Source organism: Sparus aurata, chromosome 17 (assembly GCF_900880675.1).
Source record: "Sparus aurata chromosome 17, fSpaAur1.1, whole genome shotgun sequence".
NCBI lineage: Eukaryota > Metazoa > Chordata > Actinopteri > Spariformes > Sparidae > Sparus > Sparus aurata.
Window position 1 is genome coordinate 10,143,482 of NC_044203.1, and position 23,243 is coordinate 10,166,724.

A 23,243-nucleotide genomic window follows, 5' to 3' on the forward strand; every position below is an offset into this window, starting at 1 on the left:
TACTGAGATGAATTACTTTTCTAGACTTTACAATGTTTTTCAGGAAAATCCTGCATAGTATGCCACTGAATGATCAGTTCACATGTTCAAAAAAAGACGTACAGTATCCTCTCACTTTTTGACATTTGCGGAGCTCTAAGCATCGGAAACTGGCATTGTAACAAAATAATCCAAAACGTGTCCTCTCCACAAACAATGTGTCGATTAGTCTGGACACTGGAACGCATGGTTCTTAGTATTGGTTATTAACAAGTAGAAATCTGAAATCCTGTGAGCACCACAACAGAAATTCATTTCATTTGTGTAACAGAATAAATAACAGAGGTGGATCATAATGGCAAGATACCACAACAGGAAGTGGGAATTTGTCTTTATAATTTGGGTGAACTGACCCTTTAAAATGAAGTCATCAGAAAACAGGATAGCACTTGATCATGTTTTGATTTGATTTGACGGATGCAAGTAGTTTAAGGACTGCATACACAAGGATGCATGTCTGGGCTATAGGCTACATACATCATATCTAATCCAGCACTATCTGTGTATAAACAGGTCAGGCCATATTGTTTAACACTTTGATTTAATTCACAAGCTCTTGACTTTTTTTGTTTACGTCTAGCAAGTAACCTCACAGACTCATATACAGCACCAGTAAACACGCATAGTGTTTACATCACACATTCCTCGGGTGAAAGCAGGTCTACCCAGAACAACCAGGACAGTCCAACCAGCACTGAAACACACACATTACAACAACCAACACGACTGTCTAGCATTTGTACACCATCGAGCGCTGAAGCTGCCGGTTCAGCCACTCTCTCCCGGTTTGCGGAGCAGATGTCACCATAAGCAGAACAGAGACCAGTTGCGAGCGAGAATCACAAGACCGAATTTTCACACACCTTATTGCCACTTGTGTAAAGCACATCGTCAGCTTTATATAGCTGTGTGAAATGGAATGTGTTAATTGGATTTCGTCTGTTTGTGACCAAGACACAGCAACATTAGCTGATCTTCCTCTGAGTGTTCCTGAGAACTGTTTTCCATTTGTCAACTCATTCAAACGCCAGTGTTCAGGCTTTGTATTAGGGCAACAGTTAATGATTATTTTCATTATTGGTCAATCCAATAATTTCTTTTTTTAAATAATCAATTCATTGTTTAGGAAATAGTGGAAAATACTGCACGCCATAACTTCCCAGGGCCCATGGTCAGTTTGCAGAAGCGGCAAAGTTTAACACCTGAGAAGCTTAAAGCAGCAAATGAAACCAACATGACAGCATTTTGCCTCCAGGACTTTGTCGTCGCTGGAACTGAAAAAAGCCTCTGAAACTATTTTCAGACCATGTGATACTAAAACTCTCCACTAAAGACAGCAAGTAGCTCCCTCAGAGTAGAGTTACTATGTACACTACGGATAAAAAAAAAATGCCAAGGATTCATTTACAAAATATATTGGACAATAACTGTCCACTGAAAACTATATTCCATCAAGTAAAAACCCAACACTTCAGAGTATTCCCGCTGTGTGCACTAAGTGGATGCCATTCACCTCCTAAACAAACTAAAAGTCGTGCAGAGCCTCAGACAGCAGCAGAGAAGCCTCCCAACAGTCTACTTTAGCCAGAGCACACCAGAGTGAGAAACCTGTCCGTCTGATCTGTGTCAGATGGCTGAGAGAACGCACGAGAGAAGATATAGTCCTGTGTACCCATCAGTCTCGCTGCTCTGTTTTCCGATGAGCCAGTCCATATTTATCCTCTCGCTGTGTTCTCCCGATGACCTGCAGCGCCGTTCTTTATTGATCCCATCAGCCCCGTCTCTGTGGTCGCATTACAAGCCTCATATTTATCTGATCGAGCGTGCTGCCTGCCTGCTTGCCTGGACGGCTGCCGGACGAAGTGTGTGTGTGTGATGAGTGTCCGTCTATGCATCCAGTGTGAGTGCGCCCACATCCATGCGTGTACTGTACTGATACGCCTGCATATGTGAGTGCGAGGGCTCAGTGTATTATTTGACGTGGGGCCGTAAAATGAGTGAGTGTAAAATGTCACCAGTGACGTATTCAGTGTCCTGGCTGCTGAGGAGTCGTGCAGGGCGGACACAGTCTCTGTTTTCCTTCTCTTTAACCTGCACTCTACTTCCCACGAACTCCCTTAACACACAAAATAACAAACACACACTGGTACAGAGTTAGGGAAGGGTGTGTGTAGAGCACGTCCACGTCTCTTCTCTCTTTTTTTTTGTATGAGAATGGCAGTCTAATAAGTGTTATTCAGCCACATGCTGCTGTTATTTTTAGTCTCTGTTGTCATTTGGCTCTGTATTTGGGTTTCAACCTTCTCTGCTTCACTGACTTTGCATAGCGAAGCAGCCAGGCCTGGCACTGACTGATGCTACACTGCTCTCTAGTGGACAGATGTGCAGCATAAAACTTTAAGACCTACATCCCTGGAGTTCTTCCGGGGGAATGTGCAACAACAAGTAGACTTTAAGCGCTTTTTAATTCAGCTTCACAATTCTTGTGAAAATGACGTAACGGATTATAGCAACAGATAAAAGAGGAGGGAGGAGAATGATAAAATGAGTGCAACTGAATTGTGATTTCTGCGGTTGTGTCGACAAAACTCAAGCTCAAACAATGCGGCAATGAATCAATTAGTCAACTGACAGGGAATAAATCAGCAACTAGGCCTACTGTTGTAATAGACTTATCATTTGAGTCAGCTCTCAAGGCAGGATGCCAAACGTTTTGTGGTATCCGCTTATTGCAACCCTGAGTCCAAAACAGCTAGAACACAGGCATCGAATTCGGTATAATTGTGATTTAGAAAAAAACAATTACCAGTCGTTTGTTTTTTTAACTTTTAGTGTGTGCTTTTTGTCTCCTAACCTAGGAATTGATTAATATTAATGTGAATATTTCCTGCTTTTCCTCTGTTTGTTTGTTAATTTTATATCTTTGGATTTTGGATTATCATTCGATGAGGGCGAGAATTTCCGGCTGCACAATAATAAATCAATCCTTAAAGTAACGGCATAAAAAGCCCACAGAACAACACGGTTTAACGCCATTGTCTGAGGTTTTCTTCTTAGTCTTTATTGTCATTTTGTTACTATAACTATTACATACAACAGCAGCTGAAAAAATAATAACACCACATTCAAGCTTGTCAAAGCTGCCTGCCACCAGATTGGTCGACCTTTGTAAACAGTCTCACTTGTACAGGAGCTGAGGCATGCACCAGTAACACCAGTAACCCTACAGATACTGGGTAGACTTTGTGTGAGCAGCCGTGATAGCCACCATGATGGAGAACACAACACACATCGATGAGAGGTAAAGCTCATCATCGCTGTCTATTTACACTGCTGAACCAAAGTGCTGACAAAATCAGAAATCTAGTTGTAGCTCATGCTTTGCAGCATCAAAAAATTACTTGCAAAACTGATTCTTAAATGTGCATGCTGTGATGCCAAAATACATGGCAATGTGACGCTTTCATTCAACTCAGATGGGAACAAGATCCTTCGGAGAGCTGGATTGTACAGCTCCGTCTGTGCAGACAGCAGGACTATTACACAGCGGGCTGTCACGAGGACCTGAACATTTTAGGAAGATCCCAGAGATTTAATTAATCTGAGCCCTCTGAATATATCCCTGCTAATAAGCAGAGTGGAGGGGAGGGGAGGGGAGAGGAGAGGAGAGAAAAGAAGAGAAAATAAGAGGAGAGGAGAGGAGACGAGGATGATTAAAACGCACCGCCTTCTAAACTCTACAATGTCTCTTTTTCAGCCTAAACTGCTACTCCTTTGTCTCAAGAGAAATACATTAATGTGACAGCTGTACCCCGATCCCTGAGTCATCACATTCTCACGCACCCAGAACAAGGTTAGCAGCACGGTACATGCACCAGCAGCAGGTCCAGCAACAGCTTCACATGCATCAAAAATAATTCTGACGGGCAGCAGAAATAAAAGCCCAGCTAAAATCATTTAGGCACTGGTCACTCGACAAACAGCGGAAGGCTTTGGTGAGTGTCATGGTGCATCTACATCTAAAGAAATACTCTATGAAATAGAAACATTTTGTCAGCTGAATCTATAGTTCACCTCACCTACACAGAGCTTTTTAGCATGTTTCAGCTCACTGTTTTGGTTTTAAAGCTGCAACTCTACTGTGCTGGTTTCAGTTGGTCTCAATGCTCTCATCTACCCTTTTCCGACCTGTATGCTACCTGCACAGCACTTAACACGCAAACAGAACAAGTTAGGGACTTGCAGGCGAACATCGTGGAGCTTTGTTCAGCAAATGAGCCAGAAATTTCCCTTGGAAGTTGGTGGAGACCAAAAACAGAGCTAAAAGTGTGCGAATATTGGACCTAAATTCATCAAGTGAACACTAACAAGACTCCAAATGAATGCAAACGGCGCTGTGGCAAGCCCCAACACAGATTTTGTTGGCCAACATGTTAAACTTGTCAACCTTATGCGGTTCGGTTTGGCTTGTTGCGCTGCCACCAGGTAGGGTTTATCAAGTGATATATATTGGAAATGCTAAGCTGAACAACCTATTAGCTCTCCTGACTGGACAATACGCCTCACAATAGCTACCCCACCTCTTTGCTACAAGCAAAATGAATTTCTGAGATAATGATGTATTTCATCTTACTAATGACAGTTATCTATTTGAATGTATCTATGTGTGTGTTAATGTCAATGAATAAAACCCCAACAAATTTTTTTTTTGTTCTATCTGCTTGCATCACAGTATATTTGTATTTCTAGCCAGGATTGAACACACATTTGGTTTGTTAGCGAGTATTTACTGCGCCATTGTGACATTCAGAATTAACTACTGTACCCTGCCTGTGTTTATTTTAAGGTGACATTGAAGGAATATGTCCCCTTAATGTGGCTCACTGATGTGCTTTTTTTTAACATCTTTTCAGCCAACATTCGATCTCTATAGGACAGACAAACAAAAATCAGCCTTGTCAAAAAAAAGACATTAAGGAGCCAACACCAGAAGATGATACAGATGGCAGCTATCAATGTCAAAACAACAATAACTATCTATTTCTGTTCACTTCAGGCACTAACAGCAGACCCACACACAGGACTCTCTGTCACACTGTACTGAGCCTCCTCACATGCCACCCAAGGCGTAATTACTTTCCAATTACACCACCTCCCCTGCCCAAAGTGTGCCGGGCAAGCCCAACCAGTCACTCTGAGGTCTCTCTCTCTCTCTCTCTTTCTTTCTCTTCCTCTAATCCTGTCTTTGAGCAAACTGATGCAACACCTTCCTGTTTCCTCCCCAATGGTCAGCAAGATGTTGGTGGAACAGTTAACAACAGGATGAATGTGGTCAGATGTACAGTAGCAGCGCTCTCCTCGGGGGAAAGTGTGACTTTTCACTGATTGCCACGAGCAGAAGAAAAACAGGCCCCAACATGGCCTCCAACTCAACAGCTGAATATCCTCTGAAACGTGAATGCAGGCTTCTGTGCAGCCCAGTTAGATTGAGACGAAGGTGCCGCCACTATAGATCTATCTATGTTTTTTTTGTTTTTTTTGCAGAACTGTCTTGCAGAGTGTAAGTCAGACTGACAGCCCGTCACAGCAGAGATGCTACAATGAAATGTTCCAAATGCCTCCTGAAATGATTTTAGTGTAATAAATTGGCATCCCACAATGCTTGGAAGTTTAAGCAGATACCGAGACACAGACTCGTCTTGGCATCGACTCTTAAGTAGAAAATCTGTGATAGAGGATCTCGTGGCTAAGCAGTGACCCTGCAGGCCCTCGGAGTCCACTACAGTCAGAGTGATAATTGGATCATAAGGGAGTTATCTGGCTCAGTGGGTAAATACCAACTACGTACATCATCAACACCATCCCAGCCAGTCACTACTGCCAGGAGATGAGGTTAATATCTGTCACAACTCACTCACAGGCAAGTGGACTACAGGGGGATCTCTCCCCGGAGCCTGTGGGCCTGTTGTATTCTGCTCTTGTCAAAAATAAATTAAAAGAAATAAAAACATTAAGAAGAAAAAAACTGTGTCCTAATATTGGTTGTAAATTATTTAGTCTCTAATTGCCAGATCTCCAAAGTGCTGTGTTAGCACTGTAGCAGGTCTGGCTGCATCCAGAGAGGGGGGACAACACTCAGACTTTGTTTGTATGTCTTCAAACCAATCACAATGGTCTTGGGTGGCGCTAAAACCAGGATGCAGCAACAGTGTCTGTCCAAAATACTTGGGTTGCACATAGGGAGGCCAGTCCTGCCTTAAAAATGGCTAAATCCCTCCTGAGGATAAGGTAACATCTGCTAGCTTGTTAACGTTCATCACACTAATGAACATAATTCTGGAGGTTGTTGTTGTTGTTGTTTCCTGTAGCGAAGGGGATTTTGAAAATAGTAACATGCAGATGGCATAAGAGGAGGAGAATGATTACTAAAATAGTTGGCCAGTGCTCCCTTAAATGAGCAGTCCACATTCTGTGAGTCAGACCACGAGTTGTGTATGACAATGAAACAATCAACTGTTGACGATGCATATCATTTCTATTGCCATGGTCTTTTTAGGCAACAACAGGCCTAGTTACAGAATACACAAAACAAGATCATCGCACATCATTTATTACAATAAAGCGTATATTGCATTTAAGTGCAGGGCATTTCAAATCACTACAACCATTGACCACTGACAGTAGGGTTCATCATTTAGCAGCCAGGCCAGGTACCATCAGACTCATTACAGTTGGTTTAGTATAATGGACACTGTGAACAAGACTGGGCTTACAGTTATAAAAGCAAAATAATGGGAAGAGGAGAGATTGCCTGATGTGTGTAGAGTTTTAATTTAAATGTACCATTTGTAAAATGATTAATATCTACTATAATCAAATATGCATGTGACAACTTTTAATGCTGGCACGCCACTGTTTATTGTGAACATGATTCGGGGAAGGCCAGAACAATTATGGAAATACGATATGTCAACTTTTAGCACGTTGGTCCTGTGTCACGCTCCATCATCTGATTTGTGTCACGTGCTATCTCAGCAAATACATAGCCCTACAACCTGATGGCAAACTGATGTGACACAACAGATATACATCGGCCACTGCGATTGGTGGATGTCATCTTATCTGCTGATAGGGCGAAAGCAGTCAACAAGGTGACTATTGTCCGATACTGATGCTCACACAATAAATCAACGCATCTCTAGTATAAATTGTGTAACAATACCCATGCTGTGAGTATTTGTCTAATAATACCCATGTTGTGAGTATTTGTGAAGAAATGAAAAAGGAGATGGGGATGGAGATGGTGGATAGTTATATTAAGAAAAATTATGGATTAAATGGAATCACTGTAAACCCAAGCAGAAACCCCAACCACCTTAAACACATGTGTGACTGTATTCCACCAAAGCACTTTAGAAAAATCAACATGCAAGGTGTAAGACTGTGTCAGCATTATTCCTGCAGGATATATAAAACAGAAATCTCCCATTGTAGCACCTCTACTGTACATCCCCTGCAAATCTCCAAGAAAAGGAGAGAGGGCACTAAAAATAGCAGCTCATTTAAAGACAGACGATTAGGACTTGAGACACCTGTTCATTCTACCTCTCCAATAAATGCCAGAAGAAGTGCTACTTAACACTTTCTCTCCACCTCAGAGAGGATTAGGGGCAGGGGGATAGAGCGCTGATAACTTCCTCTGGCACGGGGCGCTGGCACAGCGCGATAGGCAGGGCAGGAGGGACGGTGAGAGGGCAGGCGCCTCGGTGTGGAGGGGTTGGCCAGCTACCACAGCTGGGCCTTAGAAAGCACAGATAGGATTGAATCCGCAGGGCACACTCATCAGAATAGGCAATCTAACAGCGCGCAAGCCAGACCTCCTGACCAAGGACTAATATTCAGATTGTCAAACAAGAGTTGGCAACAGCAGATTTTCTGAGCAACGGGGAAGTGGCTAATCTGCTGCCAAATATAACTAAAATCCATCTGTTTCCTTAGATTACCTGCCAGGATTCAATTGAGCTGCTCCATATCTCCCCTCCTGAGAGATTTCCAAGTGGCAAAGAGTCAGCTAATCACCCAGCAGCCCACACATTCACAAGTGTATTTCCATGCAAGGCTTACAGGAAACATATGCACGATATTCATTTGAATACAGAGTTTATTGTACAGCGGAAACACATCAACTATACGAGCAACATTAAGTCACAGGCCTTGATACAGCACGTTTGTGCTCTTTGCACATATGCGCTTGTTTGCTTTGGTAATGGTGTGTGTACGCACATGTCTCTCTCTGTATGTGAATGCTTGGTTGCTTCTCCTGTCAGCCCACTTTATTCATCCTGACACGGATACATTTTATTCTGGCTGCGATCAGCACTTTCTTGGCAGCTGACATTGTCCCATGCTAACGTCACAACTCCTCCCATACACGGCTCAACAGCTCCACCGGGAATACTATGGTAACCGAGCCCCAACGCCACCGCGGCTAGGTCACCGCCCTCTGCGTTGGCCCAATCTCTAGCTCCGATAGCCAGACAGAGATGGCTGAAGGCAGCTCCATGTCCTCCTCTAACCCTTTACTACACACGGTGCAGCATCAAACCGCTCCTCGAGCACCAATTCTGTCCGGTCTTGCTATTGCCGTATTATTTCCAGTCGCATAGTCAGCAAAAGCCTAGTTTCAGTCTTTCCTTTTGGTCTCTTTAGCGAGAGACTTGTAAGAGGAACATCTCAGGTTTGATCTAAAAGAAATAAGAGCATCAGCTAAAGAAGCTTAATGGTGGTAGAATTATTGAGGATCATGATCTAGAGCTGCAACAATGAGTTAATTGATCCTTAAAAGAAAATGAATTGCCTGCTATTTTGATCAGCATTTAACTGTTGAATCAGTTTCTGCTTTTTTTTGTCATCCATGATGGAGGCTGGCAGGCTGGACAAAAGAAGCGATCTGAAGACATCACTTTGGGCATTTATCATACACTTATACTCATCAAACACGGGACATTTCATAGACTAAAGATTAATCAATTCATCATGATAATACTCCCCAGATCAATCGATCGATAATGAAAGTAAACATTACTTGCAGCCCTAACATGACCGCATTTCCAATTCTCTGGCGCTATCCAAACCTCTCCCTCAGCTCAACTCCCGCCAGCGCCACCCTCAAACACAAACAGAAACCTCTCGATGATGTTGTTGTTCCTGTCTGCGAGCAGTAGGCGGGCATGTACTGAAACTGCAGTCAGCTGTCTGTGTCTCACTCTGGGCTATAATAATAGCCCGGCCATGGCTAACAATAGAGAGGTAATAGATACCCTGCCTATTGCTGGCCCGGTCTGCTCTACTCCTTCCTGTTCCAATTCAACGCTACAGCACGTCACCATTAGCTTGCTTAACTAAACTGCGCACAGTGTACACAGGCAGACGAGCACGAGGGCAATGTGATATAACCTCACTGCAAACAGGTTACACCCATCACTTTGCTAGAATATTGCTGCCTCATGATGTTATACATCGTGGAACTGTGATATCCGCTGCCCCGTGAAGTTATCATATACGGCATCGACTACATAAGACCAAATGGCTTTAAAGATCCAAATAAACAGCTGTGACCACAATGCTGTACGACTTAAATTAACTTGAACTCGCCGTCTCTCAACATCTGTCAGATGGCGGCGAGATCTGTTTGACTTTGGCTGCTGTGAAATCCCAAATCAAAGGATTCCCTTGCATTAGTCGCCTCTCCGCGCAGATTTAAAGCCGACCAGCCAACCAACCATCCAAGCAGCCGCCCACTCGGGGATAAGGCGACCAGCTTTTACTCGCCGTCTACAGCAAACAGAGCCAACCCTGCGCCCCGCCCCTCCTCCTCCTCCTCCTCCTCCTCCTCCTCCTGGGCTGATGCCTGGTGACTTTAAATGCCTGCATTTCCTGCCTTGAGATACTCCTTCAAATGATTGTATTTATGTTTCACAAAGGAGGATTTCTACGGTCGTGAACAGCAAACACCCCACCCCCGATCCATCCCTCCCTCCTTCCCCGTTCTACTACTACACATCCAGGCCATCTCGGCATCACCATGGCGATGGCGGCAGTATCTCAGTGGGACGAGTGATATTAAGGGATTAGCGGGAGATCCTCCATCAGACTTTGGTCGAGGAGCACGATCCCGGGATCACAACATCGCCTCTCTGTGTCTCTGTGCTGATCAGTGTCAGATGATGGGGATGAAAAACAGGCCTCCGCACTGTTATTTTCACGGCAGCGACTGTACAACACGCAAGGCTACAAGAAACCAAGCAACCGTGAATACGAATCTGTGGAATAATGCATTTAAAGCGCCGACAAAGCCACCTCCCGCCCAAGGCAGTGTGAGCAGTGGTCTATATGCTGTACAGTATGTCCTAGTGTAGGTTACATGGCAGCGCCTGTGTGTAAGGTTCAAACAGTGGGCTTATATAAGGGCCACGGCTGCATTAGTGACGTTATGATAACGGCTGCTCTTTATCCTCCCCTATTTATGTCAGTCGGCTGCCTCTGTAATCTACCTACAGCAGCATCTACTGTACGTGTAAAGCAGTGTAATGCTACTAAACATCGAACTCGTCATCCCTGCCAGACCTCTGACAACAATAACCAATTCAGACAGATGGGGCGGGGGAATTTTGATGACACTAGACAGCAAGCAAAGTTAGAATATAAATAGCTTGCAGGGCAACAGGAAATACATCATAAATAATAATAATAATAATAATAATAATAATAAAGCAAGCAGGTTCAGCGCATTATCACAAACAACAATCCAGTTACTTATTGTATTTCATAAAAGAAAATAAACCTTCTGATGTGAGCAGCGATTGCATAAGCAAATGTAAAGTTTCAGAATCACTGCACCAATCATTACATAATAAATTCTACTGTCTGGTTGTGGGGCCTCTACGGAGCTAATGTGTGCAAGTGTGTGGGCGTTTCATTGAGAGTGTACTACGTCTGTGCGCGCGTGTCGGATGAATACAGGGAGGCCGCTTTTGTTTATAGAGCGTGCCGGACGGTTTGAGTTTTTCGGGCCACACAAAGGCGTATTAGAAGGACTGGCTAGGCGGCGCGCACGTGTTTGAGTCACCAGCTTGCACCTGCTCCGACCAGCTGAGTCTTGAATGAGCAGAACAGACACACAAACACACGCGGGGAAGGAAAGATTAGAGCGCCCTGTGTAAACTACCGTTAGTAAATATACCGGCTCACACACAGAGCGAAGCATCTGGGGGGGAGGGGGGGGACGTTTTAACATTCATTCAGGTTTAGTAGCAGCTCTTACACCCACGTACCTCATCATTTCATCGTTTAAATGAGAAAAATGCCACCGTAATCCACATTTTAGGCCTATATCCAACACACTTTTCCGTCTAGTCGTTTCAATACAGGGTCAGAATCTAGGACAAAATACCAAACAGGGGTCTGAGCTGCGTTGTTGTTTCCTTTTTAAGAATCTGCAATGTGAAAACTAGCTTATTTGGGGTGTTTCTTGACCAAAAATAGGACTTATTAAGGTGGCCCATATGAAATGTATGAGCTTGCATTTCTGGGGTGAGTCTAACTTTGCTAGAGTTGTGTCTGAAAAACTCTGCAGAACTCCTTAAGAAGCAGCAACACTGACTCGAGCTAATGTGCTAAAAGGATGTTAGTTCAGCAGCTGTGACCGTGTTAGCAGTTAGCATGCTGAGAGGCCTGCTCGGCTAGGCGTGAAACTATCTTAAAGGTGAGAGATTTTTGCTGTTATTAAGAAAAAAATGAGAGTTTATACTTGATTAGAATATCAGCCTACTTAACCGACAGACTTTGCTAATGTCAAGTCAACTAAACGAAGGAGCTACGAAGGTAAGGGCAGCTCAGCGGGGTGAACACTCTACCTGGACCCAGACAAGAGGCAGAAAATGAAGAAGGGGATGGATTCATTGTTAACCTAAACAACTGAGCGTGAAATAATAGTTCAACATCGTGGCAAATACATTTTGTTGCTGTCTTTACAAGAGTTTTATGAGAAGGTACATACCGCTCAGCCTTTATTGTCTGTATACACCATATAAAGCTAGAGCTAGCAGGATATTAGCATATTATAAAGACTGCAACCAGGGAGCTCTAAATTGAGAGCTTATATTTCTGTTTGTGTATAGATTCAACAAACAAGATAGCATATTAATTAATGAGCTGTTACGTGGAGTGATTACACTTTTAAAAAAGAGCCAGGCTAGCTGTGTCCACCTGCTTCCTGTCTGTATGTTATGCTTAGCTAATCTCCGACTGCACCTTAAGCACTTTTTCTTAATCCATCCCATTTCCCAAAATGAGTAACATTATTCCTTAAATTTTTCATTTAATATTCAACAGCAAGCTTGTTAACTATGCAGCGGAGTCTTGAAGTCTGACTTTCTTTGTTACCACACAAACTAGCATGTTTACAGTTGGTTCTACCTGAGTGCCTGAGCTGTGACACATCGTGACAAATTGTTCATAAGTGAACCAACAAATAACATTTCTCCAGAGTTTTGTGGGACACATTTGCGTATTCCTTTTTAGTTACTGGCTGCTACAATTTGCTGTAGATATTGAACAACAAAGTAATAAGTGAGCATGCTAAGAACAAGCCACACAGAGTTTGCTAATCGATATTAGTAAAGTGGGGAGAGATAACACAATGCAAACTGTAATAATAAATGGATGAAAAAAGGTCATATTAAAGTTAAGTAAAACACGCAAACACGCCTCAGTACTCCTTAAGAAGCTATGCCCCCCTAATTCATGGACATGCATAGTGAAGGCAACAACATGAACAACTGGGCAAGCTGACAAAAAGAGAAAATGGCAGAGTTTCTGCCGCCTGACGCTAAGCTAGCCTCAATAAGAAACATCACATAGGTGATGAGGTGTTATTCCAAGAGGAAGGAAGTGAGGTCTGCTGAAGCAAGTGAGTTTTTTTCTACCAAGCTGGCAAAGTAATATCTCTGGTGTTATTTACATGTCTTTATGGTGTAGCTGTGTCGCCTGGATGCTTTGCAAGTGTGTTGGATTAGAACCAGTGACTGCGTCTTTCAGAAGGAATTTATCAATGGCATTGGTTTTTCATCAGCTCTGTTGATTGTTCTAAATGTATACCCTCCTCATGAGGAGGTCTTTCTGTCTTACTGGTGGTTGAAGTTTGCCCTATCAGCTCCTTTGCGTTGCTGCCTGTCTCCCTTGAACGCCTAAATGACCCCGGGCCTTGCTGCCTGTTTAGATGCCTGGCTGCTTGCCGGCCACTGCAGAAAGCTGAATGTCTCCACTATTAATAGTCCAACTAACAGCATGAGGGTTCTTGTGCTTTGAGTGCAATCAGCTTGAGTTGACCCGGTGCCACGTTCCACCTTTGGTAACTGTCCACTGACCATCCTCGTAACTGTCTTTCTCTATCCAGGTACGTCTGTTTCTCTCTTCTGCTACACAGACCGCCACACTATGAAGGGATGCGTGGACACAAATCTAGAGTTGACGGTTGGACAGCAGACCCCGTGTCACATGTTTGTGATTGATTTAGCTGATTCACACAGAATAACAACCAACTGGTGTATCCTAGCCACTCTGCCACACGGAGTGGAGAGATGTCTTTTTATTTTTCTCTGACCTTTCAGGGTTCAACAATCATAAAACAAACCCTGAGGGAATGTGACAGGGGGAGAGAAAAGTCACCACACCTCACCGTCCGTAGTGTCTGCTCTGACACAGCACCTGTCCCACAGCCTTCTCTTTACAGTTTCACCGACAAAATGTGTTTCCTCAATTAGTGTGTGTAGCATCGAGGCCGTGAGAGTGCTGCGCTGGATTTGTCTCAAGAGTGTCGTCACGATATCCCACGGTTTTTACAGACACATTTAACATCAACACTGCCAGCAAGCACGTTAGCAGGCACATATGTTCCTCAGAAGCACTAGGCTTCCCTCAGAGGGTCAGATGCTGTATATCTTCCTCTACATTGACTCTACTCAGGGTGGATGGGGACGGGGGATGGGCAATAAAAGTGATAAAGTGGCCCCTTTCTCGGTGCCTTTCGCTCTCACATTTCCATTCTCTGTGCCCTCGTTGGCTCAGGCTACCTTTTTTGCGCTTTCTATTTGCCTCCTTTTTTTTCTGTTTTCCCCCTCCATAAGCGACTGTTCAGCACAATCTGCATTTGCATTGCATTGTCTCAATGAGGCCACTCTCTGCACAGCATGCTGGGAGGCTTATGTAACGACAGGCCAGATGTTCTAGTGCTGGAGCTGTGGTTCTGTTCGGACTCAGTCCAGGAACACTAGTCACTAATGTTGCAATCATTTGGGGAAGGTAAGCCATTGGATCACAGTTTTTAAATACGTTTTCATAAGCAAAGCTGGAGGTTTGAACTGCTGATCTTAATATACAAGGTACCTGCTTCTGATGTTACCAGTCATTAACTAATGACTTAACACATAATTTAACTAATCATTTAACACATACAGCAAAAAGCGATTGCCTTGCGTGTGCTGCAGTGTGCACTTTATCATGCGTTGCTATAAATATACAACACTACTTTTGGTACGCAACACAACCTGCTTCTCATTCTAAAATATTTTCCCACTGTCATGTTTCGCCAAGGGCATTTCGAATTGCGCAGCCAGGGGCAGGAAAATCCCTTCAAACTTTGCTTGAGGGATAAAAGCCCAGAAGAGAATAAAAACCTATGCTGACAAATGCAGATGTTATTTAGAACAAAGCCCTGAGAGACAATAGAGCCCGGCGCTGTGCTGTGTGCCACGCAAGAGAATAGCAGGCTATGGGAGATGGCAGGCTGATTGCTCTGTCAATGAGGACTGAGGCTGTCATATCAGCAGCGCGACCTGATAGCATCTCAGACGTCAATGTCTCTCCTCTCATTTTCTCTCTGATGTTCTCTTCTCCTTTCCTGTCCTCCCGTCCCTTCTCATTTCCTCTCCTCTCTCCCATGCTAACCTGCCCTACACTCTCCTCTCGTCCTGCCCTCTTGTCTCCCTTTTCTCTTCTGTCTCTACTTATCCTCACGTGTCCTCTCCACTCCTCAAATCATCCTAGAACAACAAACAAAACTGACAATGAATCGATCCTGGTAACAAGTTTTCGCTTGCGCAGCCGAAGCCTGATTGAACCTCCCCTGTGACGTAGAGCTGTGCTATCCAAAAAAACTATTAAAAATACATCAATGAGTCACACTGTTCTTGGTACTGCTGGTGACATGTTCTTTTATTAACCTGAACGTGAGCACTGTAGTTTATTTTAAGCCCATCACACATACGCCGTCCTAAAAATAGTCCCCAACAAATGCATATTTACTCCTGTTTGAGTGATGTTGGCTAAAATTACCACTCCAAACTGAAATAACCCAGCCGTTTTAAATCTGCAGTAATCAATATTTTTGAGTGAACAGTTGTTCAAATGGCTATGTGTGATGTGAAAGGTGAGGATTATCACACCACCCCACGGTCACGCAGCATTGCAGCATCGCTCAGCTCATTGTTTTTGTTGTAGCACCATCAAACTTCACTGTTTCGCCTCAGCCTCACCACTCTCATCAACCTCCTGTCTCCTCGTATCCCACACAGAAATCTGTACGCCACCTGCCCAGGAATAAATGGCACTCTTACAAGGTTAGCAGCTAGTTAGCAAGCTAAAGGAAACATTATATTTCTCAAGAGCTGTATATTTAACTAGCATCCACCAGTTTGCAGGAAACACAACTTCAAATGAATGCAACTGAATGTGTATGCAGTTCACTGTTTGCTAACATGTTAGCCATGAAAAACGCGTTACTCCACCAGCCAAGCACTACATGGCAGCCTCACAAAGTTAGCAGCTAGCTTGTTAACACAGTAGTTTTAAGCAAGCTAAAGTTAACAGGAGTTTTCTCAGTAGATGGTGTGAACGAAAACAGAGCTACACCGACACTGACAGTGGACGGCCAGAGATACCACCGGACAGGTAACTAGGTTTCTGTTAGCTAACATGTTAGCTTGAAAAATGGTATCTGCCTTGTAGTGGGTTTGGGTCTGAGTGCCATAGACAGGGCAATGAAGCCAAAAAGTACAGAGAGACACGCTAAAACAGCGACTTTTCACGGAATTTGTTAACCACAAGAAAAATATATACGAGAACAATAACATTTGCCTTTCCTACAGAGAAAATAGCAACACTGTGACTTAGCCAAGGTAAATCTGTAGCATAGTTTGCCTATATTCAGACACTTGCAGCCCAGTGGGGAGGTATGTACTACAGGACAGCACAGAAAAGGCAAATGAAGAGAGAAAAAGAGCACACGCAAGTACAAGGCTAGAGGCGGTCTGACTGATACGATAGGTTAATGGCTGAAATGTATAAAAGAAAAAGACAGATGGACAGGAGAGCGCCAAAGGACCTCGACACTGCAGTAGTGTAACTTCACTCCCATTATAGCACCGCTTACGAGCAACTTGTTAATATATAATCCCATATATTATATATCATTTTAACAACGGCAATTGTGTTTTAACCAGATTTCCCCCGTCCGGCTGAGCCAAACTACTTGATAACACGCCAACCTTCCAGAACCAAAACACATTGTTACTTTAATTGGCATGATGATGTATTCATTTGGCGTGCTTTCTGCTTTATAGAGTCAAGACAGCATCCAGTCTTCCACTTTCTCTCTCTCTCCCTCTCCCTCCCTCTCTCCCTTGGGGAAAGTGATGGGGGATGGGAGTCTCTGGAACGAACGCTCATGACAGAATCTGCTCTTTGCATGGGAAGGCGAGTGAGCATGGGTGAGTGAGCTAAGGGAACACGAGGAAGGCAAGGAGAGAGAAAGAGTGTGTGTGTGTGTGTGTGCGTGTGTGTGTGTGTGTGTGTGTGTGTTTGTATACTGTATATTGTCCAGTGGGAAGCTTCTGAGCATTGCCTCGCCTCATTTCACAACCATAGGTCTCTTCCTCTCTCTCTCTCTCTCTTTTTTTTTTAAAAAAATTCAAACATGCTTTATTGGCATGAACGTGACTAAGAACAGTATTGCCACAGCAGGTTGTACAAGGTTTACAGTGGAAGTACAACCATTTAGACTGTGAGAAAGCTACAATACATTACCACACTGTATGCAGCAGCATATCGTGTGTTACACTATGTTACACAGATGTAATTACATCTTGAAGGAGCTCGATAGAGTTTCAAGCGTTGTTTCGGTGGTATTTAATCATGTAGCCCTGCTTATGACTCTGATGTTTGGAGCAGAATTGGCTCCTACAGAGAACCAGGAAGTGTTGCTGCTCCTGTGGCTCACACAGTGGGTTTTTCCTTTTCCCAGGTTAAGCTGTGGTCACTTCATTTCTATTTAGTTACGGTGCCAGTTTTTGGTCACTCATAATGCTCAGAGAGTCTTAACATTGATGAACACATTAATAACATTTCAGTTTTTGTTATGCTTTGTCCACTGTAACGTGTGTGTGTGTATGTGTGTGTGCGTGCGCTACCACTGCTCTCAGAGGGACTGAGATCCCACTGTATGGCCTCCGGGGACACAGGGGCCTCTCTGTAGCTCTAACCCCAGCTGGTACACTGAGCTCTCTAGCACTATCAGATAAATGACCAGGACAGGGGGGGAAGAGGTGTGTGAGTGTGCAGTCGTGGTGGAGGAAGGGAGGGGGATGGGGTGGGACGGGGGGGTGTAACAGAAAAAGGAAATGGGATGTGATCAATCAAAGCTAATTCTAGGTCAATGCTCTTCATGCTGAACACACACACGCCAACCCCCCCAACACACCTTTCACCATAGCTGTGTTACATGCTAACCGGGCACTTGTTTTATTTTCTGAATCAGGGTGGAAAAAGAGCCGTTAATGGATGGGTCACTCAAAGTGCACCGGTCTTTAAAAAAACAGGTGATTTTGAATCAGGGTCCCTGTTAGCTCTTAACTCTTTAATTAGTCCTGTAAACAAATAATGAATACCTTGTGCATTCTCATCACTATTACCTCCTAGGGTGCAGTAGAGTGTAAACAGAGATGATGGAGTACTGTAAATAGTAACACTGTAACAGTGTACGCAGCAGCGAAGGTAATATTCAAAATAGAGCTGGGATATATGGCTTAAATCAAAAGGGGAACACGGCAATTCTACACATCAGCTCATTCATGATATAGAGTAATACTCCAGGCCTGGGAATGTGTTTCCAGGCATGCGAGGGAATAATACAGAGATTACACTAAGTTTATTTCTGGGAAAAATACTGTAAAAAAAAAATTAAAGAAAAAAACATTAATTGCTGTCAATGTTGGGGTCCCTGTGACAACACAATCTCAGATGTTAGTCTTTGATTTAAAACCTCCAGATACAGCGTACACAATGGGAACTTGGGGCATCCTTCATCTTGTGCAACAAAATATATGATGGTGCCCAAATATATGGCAGAGCAGCAGACACCTCAGAGCCCGGGAATAGCTGCATCTCAGTGGGAGTCCCTTCTACGAGGCAGCCAGTATAATTAGCGCTGTCAAAGGAGGTCCCTGAGCGAATGACACAGTCCCCCCAGTTGAACACTGTCACAAGGAAGAGGAGGGGCGTGGGTATTTACTGGGATGTTAGTAGATGTGTGTTGTGAGACTGGTCACCTAGAGGTCAGAAGTGTTGCCTTCCTTCTGTGCTGAGATAGTAAGTGTGTGCTTCAATATCAGCCCCTGCACATAATACAGGTAACACAATATGCAGCCCGAGAAACAGAAACGATGACAAAGCGTTAGAGGGTAGAGGAGTTAGGATGGAGAACATTACTACCGCCTCCTGCTCCCCTCTCCTAGCCACCAAGCAGAACCAGGAAGCAGCCCTAGAGGGCTGGAGGAACAGGGAGAAAGGAGAAGTGGAGCCCGGGGCGTTCTGTGGGTCACCCCATCACAGGCAGCTGATGCCTGCCTGTAGGATACACAGCGTCTGGGTGGGTGGGGGTGGGGGTCCCATGACCATCATTACTGTACTGCTCAGAGACTCACTGATGCATGGGAAGCTGGGATAGCTCCAGCGTAGTCAGTTTAATGGAACAAATGCACCTGGAGCCATGCTTAATTGTACACGTTTCTGTTAAGATTCGGAGCTGAATTCTGCGACCGCAGCTTTGATGAGCTTTCTAGGACAGAATTCCACGAATGAGCTTTAGATATGTAGAGCGCCGCCTAATGGACTTAAGGAAAAGGATCCTTGTTGGTGCAACACATCTTCTGCACACACACACATACAGGCCTGCTAAGAATGAGCAGGCTAAGAGAGAGTAGCTAATTACATGCGAGTCAGCAGCTCTGGATTTCCATCCACGCTCTCTGTAGCACCTCCAGTGAGATGACAGCAAGTTGGCAAGCCCTGCAGCTGGAGGCTTCTCTCTCTCCTCTCCATCCCTCCATCCTCCCAGGATTCCCTCTGTTAGATTACACACTTCGATGTTCAAACTGCCACTTTCCCGAAAAGCCATCCAAGCCGCTGTGGGATTGGACCGTGACTGTGACAGCGCAGACGCGCGGGCTATAGGGTTGGATGTTGCAGTGTGGGTGTTTGCTTCCGACATTAAACGCTACCGAGCATCCAATGACAAGTTAATCCACTGCAGTTGCACCTATGCCAGGGCTGAGCATATTAATGCTGCTTTGGGATATGTTGTGCGTGTGTGATTCATAGGTAAAGAAAGTGGGGATTTACTGTTTTGGTGACTCATGATGAGTCACCTTGCACATATAGAGAGAACACGGGGAAACTACGGCGTGAAATATTGAAGGAAAACTTTACGCAAAGCGCAAAAAAGCGCAACAAAATGGTGGCAGCCAGCCCTTAATATTAACTCTGTGTCTTTTTGTCAGCTCATAAGCATCTGCGGTGCAGGCCTGCCGGCGAGATAAAAACCCCAGGTAACCAAGGCATGCAGGAGAGAAGCCACGCTGGAAACATAATTCTTATGCAAATCAGCACACAAGCAATCGATACAAAGGCCTCTTTGACCGCCCCATGTCTTGTATGCTTTCAGCTTGTGTGGCCTGCAATCAGAGTTACCTAACATTATGGTGAGACAGTCAGTCAGTCAGTCAGTCAGTCATGTCCCTCCTCAAAGAAGAGGCCTCCTCTGCCCATGCTCAGTCATGACAAGGCTTTGACATCACTGTCAGGCTAAGAGTGACTAAAACTGACAATCCCCTTTACCTCAGAGAAAGGGAAACGGGGAAAAAACACTCGGCTATTGGGGAGGGGAAGGGGTCGGGGTGGAGGGGGGTAGTGAAAGCAGAGAGAAGGCGGAAAAGGCCTGGGTGATTCACACAGCACGCACCGCAGCGGCTGAGGTAGCCGCGTCTTGGAGTGCATGAGTCATGTTTATCACGCAGCAGCACTTGGTTGGGATTGCACAACTTTCCCTCCATTAGGAACGCTGCCATGTTGGAAATCATTCACCTGACGACGGAGAACAACAAGCTCCAGTGCCTCCTGGAAGGCTCCCAGTGATGGTCGTGCACATCTCCTAACACTGATGTCACCAGCCATGCTGTGAGGCTGCAGCAACAGTGAAGCCTGCCAGTGATCTCTAGCAGAAATCTGGACAGACACGCTATTACTCATCGGTTGTCGGCCCGAAATGAAGCCAAATATTGAAGCTGAATTCCAGATAAAAACAGTCCTAACAGCACATTTCTCCTGGCCTTTGAGCACGCAAGCATGTGCAGCATCTTCATTGAAGGAGGAAAACTACACGTAAAATCAACAGGATGGGTGCACTTAAGGCCCCCGCCCCGAATTCCTTCTCCTCTCATTAGCCTGGCTACCCAAAGAGGGCCAAACCAAATGTTTTAATTAACAATACATCAGCTGAGTGTGTTTTAACGGCCGGGGCAATACGGCGGGCTGTAATATTCCTCCATAAAGAGCAGAGTTACGGCTCACGCGGCAAAGGTTAGAGCGATGATGACGGAAACAGTCCGGTCCACCTTAAAAACTAAAACCCTACAGTGGACAGCGCCGTGGTGCTGAAACAGCTCCGAGCGACATCTGTACACAAGAGGAGCGGGGGGGAGAGAGGAGAGAGGGGGGGGGGACGACGGCGAAGGGGTGGGTGGGTGTGTGTGGGGGGGGGGGACGACGACAGGAGAGACTTTAACGTTCGAATCACACACACCCCGCGTGCGCCGTCGCCACAAAGGACACCTTAAATGATCCTTCCAGTGTCACATTGTGTAATCTCGGTGACGTTCGCGGGGAAAGGTTAAGCAATTTGGCGTGCTTTTTACGTGAAAATGGCGCCCGTTCGCTGCTAACCCTGCCCATGATAGTACAGCTACGGCTCCAGCAAAAGTGGAGAGGGGGGGAGAGAGAAAAGAAAAAAAAAAAGAAGAGGTTGCAGTGTGTGCCGCATTAGAAAAAACGACACTCAGCCATTCAAATAAAGTGTTCACTAAACAAAAAAGAAAAAGAAAAAAAGAAAGACGGGGGGAGTCAAGAGACGGCAACCCCAGCTCACCTTGGTCCCGTCGGCTAGTGGTCGACTATTTAAGCTCTGGCTTGGATGTCAAGAGGCAACATGATCCAGCAGCATCTCACAGAGAGACAATTATAGACACACACACACTGTAATAACAACCCACAAACACCCGGGGTTATTGACAGCACCGACAGCTCCCCTCTACAACCGCCTTTTCCTTACTTTAACATCGACTGTTCCTTCGCTTCCTCCTTCTTCTGTCGGTCCATGACACCGAGGATGATCTTCCTCTCATCCTCGGTGAGGTGGCTGAGGTCCGGCATCTCCGGCATGGCGCCGGCCGCTGAGGCAGCAGCAGCAGCGGCGGCAGCGGCGGCAGCAGCAGCAGCAGGGCCAGGGCCGCCCCGGGGCCCGTGTGGAGCAGACATCTTTTACACACAGTGGCTACAAATAAACGAGAAAAGCACCGTCAAGCAGCGGCAGCGGCATTGTGGACGATATTCATGCTAACATTTCATGCTGTCAGAATTCAGAAATTGGCGGTGAAAGGGAGGGAGGGAGGGATGGAGGGGGGGGTGTTCGCTCCAGGCACCGTGGCTCTCAGAGACGGCATGGGTGGGGGGGGGATGGGGGGAGTTATCATGCAACACAGTTCCACCGTGCTGCAGGAATAAAGCCTCAAAAATATTAATGACAGGCTTCATCCTCGTCTATTAACCGCTCGTAATGGAGTTAGGAGCGTAAATAACGCTGCAGCCGAGTGAGCGATGCCTGCACACGGACCGGGGGTGGGGGGCACATTCGCGGTTCTCAAGCTGTTGCGGGGCTGAAACGCCAAATTTACACACACATGGAAATATCTGTTAAGATCAGTGAAACAGACGGCCTTAAAGGAAGCAGGAGCGCACACGGGCTGCAGGCTACAACCTTCGGGTATTCCACACACAAGCCTCCATCCATCCATCCATCCATCCAGGGGTGAGAGAGAAAAAAAAGTAGAAGTAGCAGGAAGAAAAAGAAGAAGGAGAAGAAGAAAAAAAGCAACCAACTCTTGCCTTTTATTTCGCAGTCATGTTAAATCCTGTCTAACCCATCGCTGCCATCCTCTAGTAAGGTTTCACTCGCATGTTGGAATAAAGGAAGGAAGGAGGGAGGGAGGGTGGGGGGGGGGGGAGAGAGAGGTTTGCCCGGTCCCGTCCTTGTTTGTTTTCCTTTTACGGAGTCCGTAACCCTCCTCCTCTGTCACTCCGGTTAGCTCGCTTTCCTCCAGGTTGGTAATTCTTGGAGATTTCTTAAATGCACAAAAATGGATGCAATGAGAGAGAGGGAGAGAGAGAGAGGGGGGGGAGAGAGATAGAGATGATGGGAGAGAAAGAGAGAGAGAGCGAGAGAGAGAGAGGAGGGGAGAAAAAAAATCCAGATAGGAAGAAGAGGCGGAGCGATGGAAACACGTAGAAGAATAAAGCCGAGAGGACGCGCTGGATGTTCATTGACAGCAGGCGCGCAGCAGCCGCAAAAACACGGACTGGAGGAGGGGGCTGTGTGCAGCTGGAGCAGCACTGTACACAGGAAGAGCCTGATGCATATTTCATAAGCAGATCATGAGCACTGTGGGAGTGGAGTGGAGGGGGGGGGGGGATGTGAAGTGGGAAGGATAAATACAGAGTATGACTAGTGACAGTGACCGTTACTGCAGGTGAGGCTGTGG

The 23,243-nt window shown here is 45.3% G+C and overlaps 1 protein-coding gene across 25 annotated transcripts in view; it reads right to left on the reverse strand.

Moving 5' to 3' along the window:
• Positions 1-22,975, reverse strand: part of rims2a (regulating synaptic membrane exocytosis 2a) — a 148,663-nt gene extending 125,688 nt beyond the window's left edge. For 2 of the 25 annotated variants that reach the window (XM_030394739.1, XM_030394742.1), the window contains exons 1-2: positions 22,591-22,973; positions 21,758-21,979 (exon numbers count right to left, since the gene is read on the reverse strand). In XM_030394739.1, coding sequence (XP_030250599.1) covers positions 21,758-21,963 — 206 coding nt within the window. In that variant the 5' untranslated portion in view covers positions 21,964-21,979; positions 22,591-22,973. Of the gene's footprint in view, positions 1-21,757; positions 21,980-22,590 lie in introns of all 25 variants that reach the window. The other 23 variants (XM_030394744.1, XM_030394743.1, XM_030394766.1 and 20 more) reach the window with 17 other exon arrangements.
• Positions 22,976-23,243: the final 268 nt, after the last annotated feature.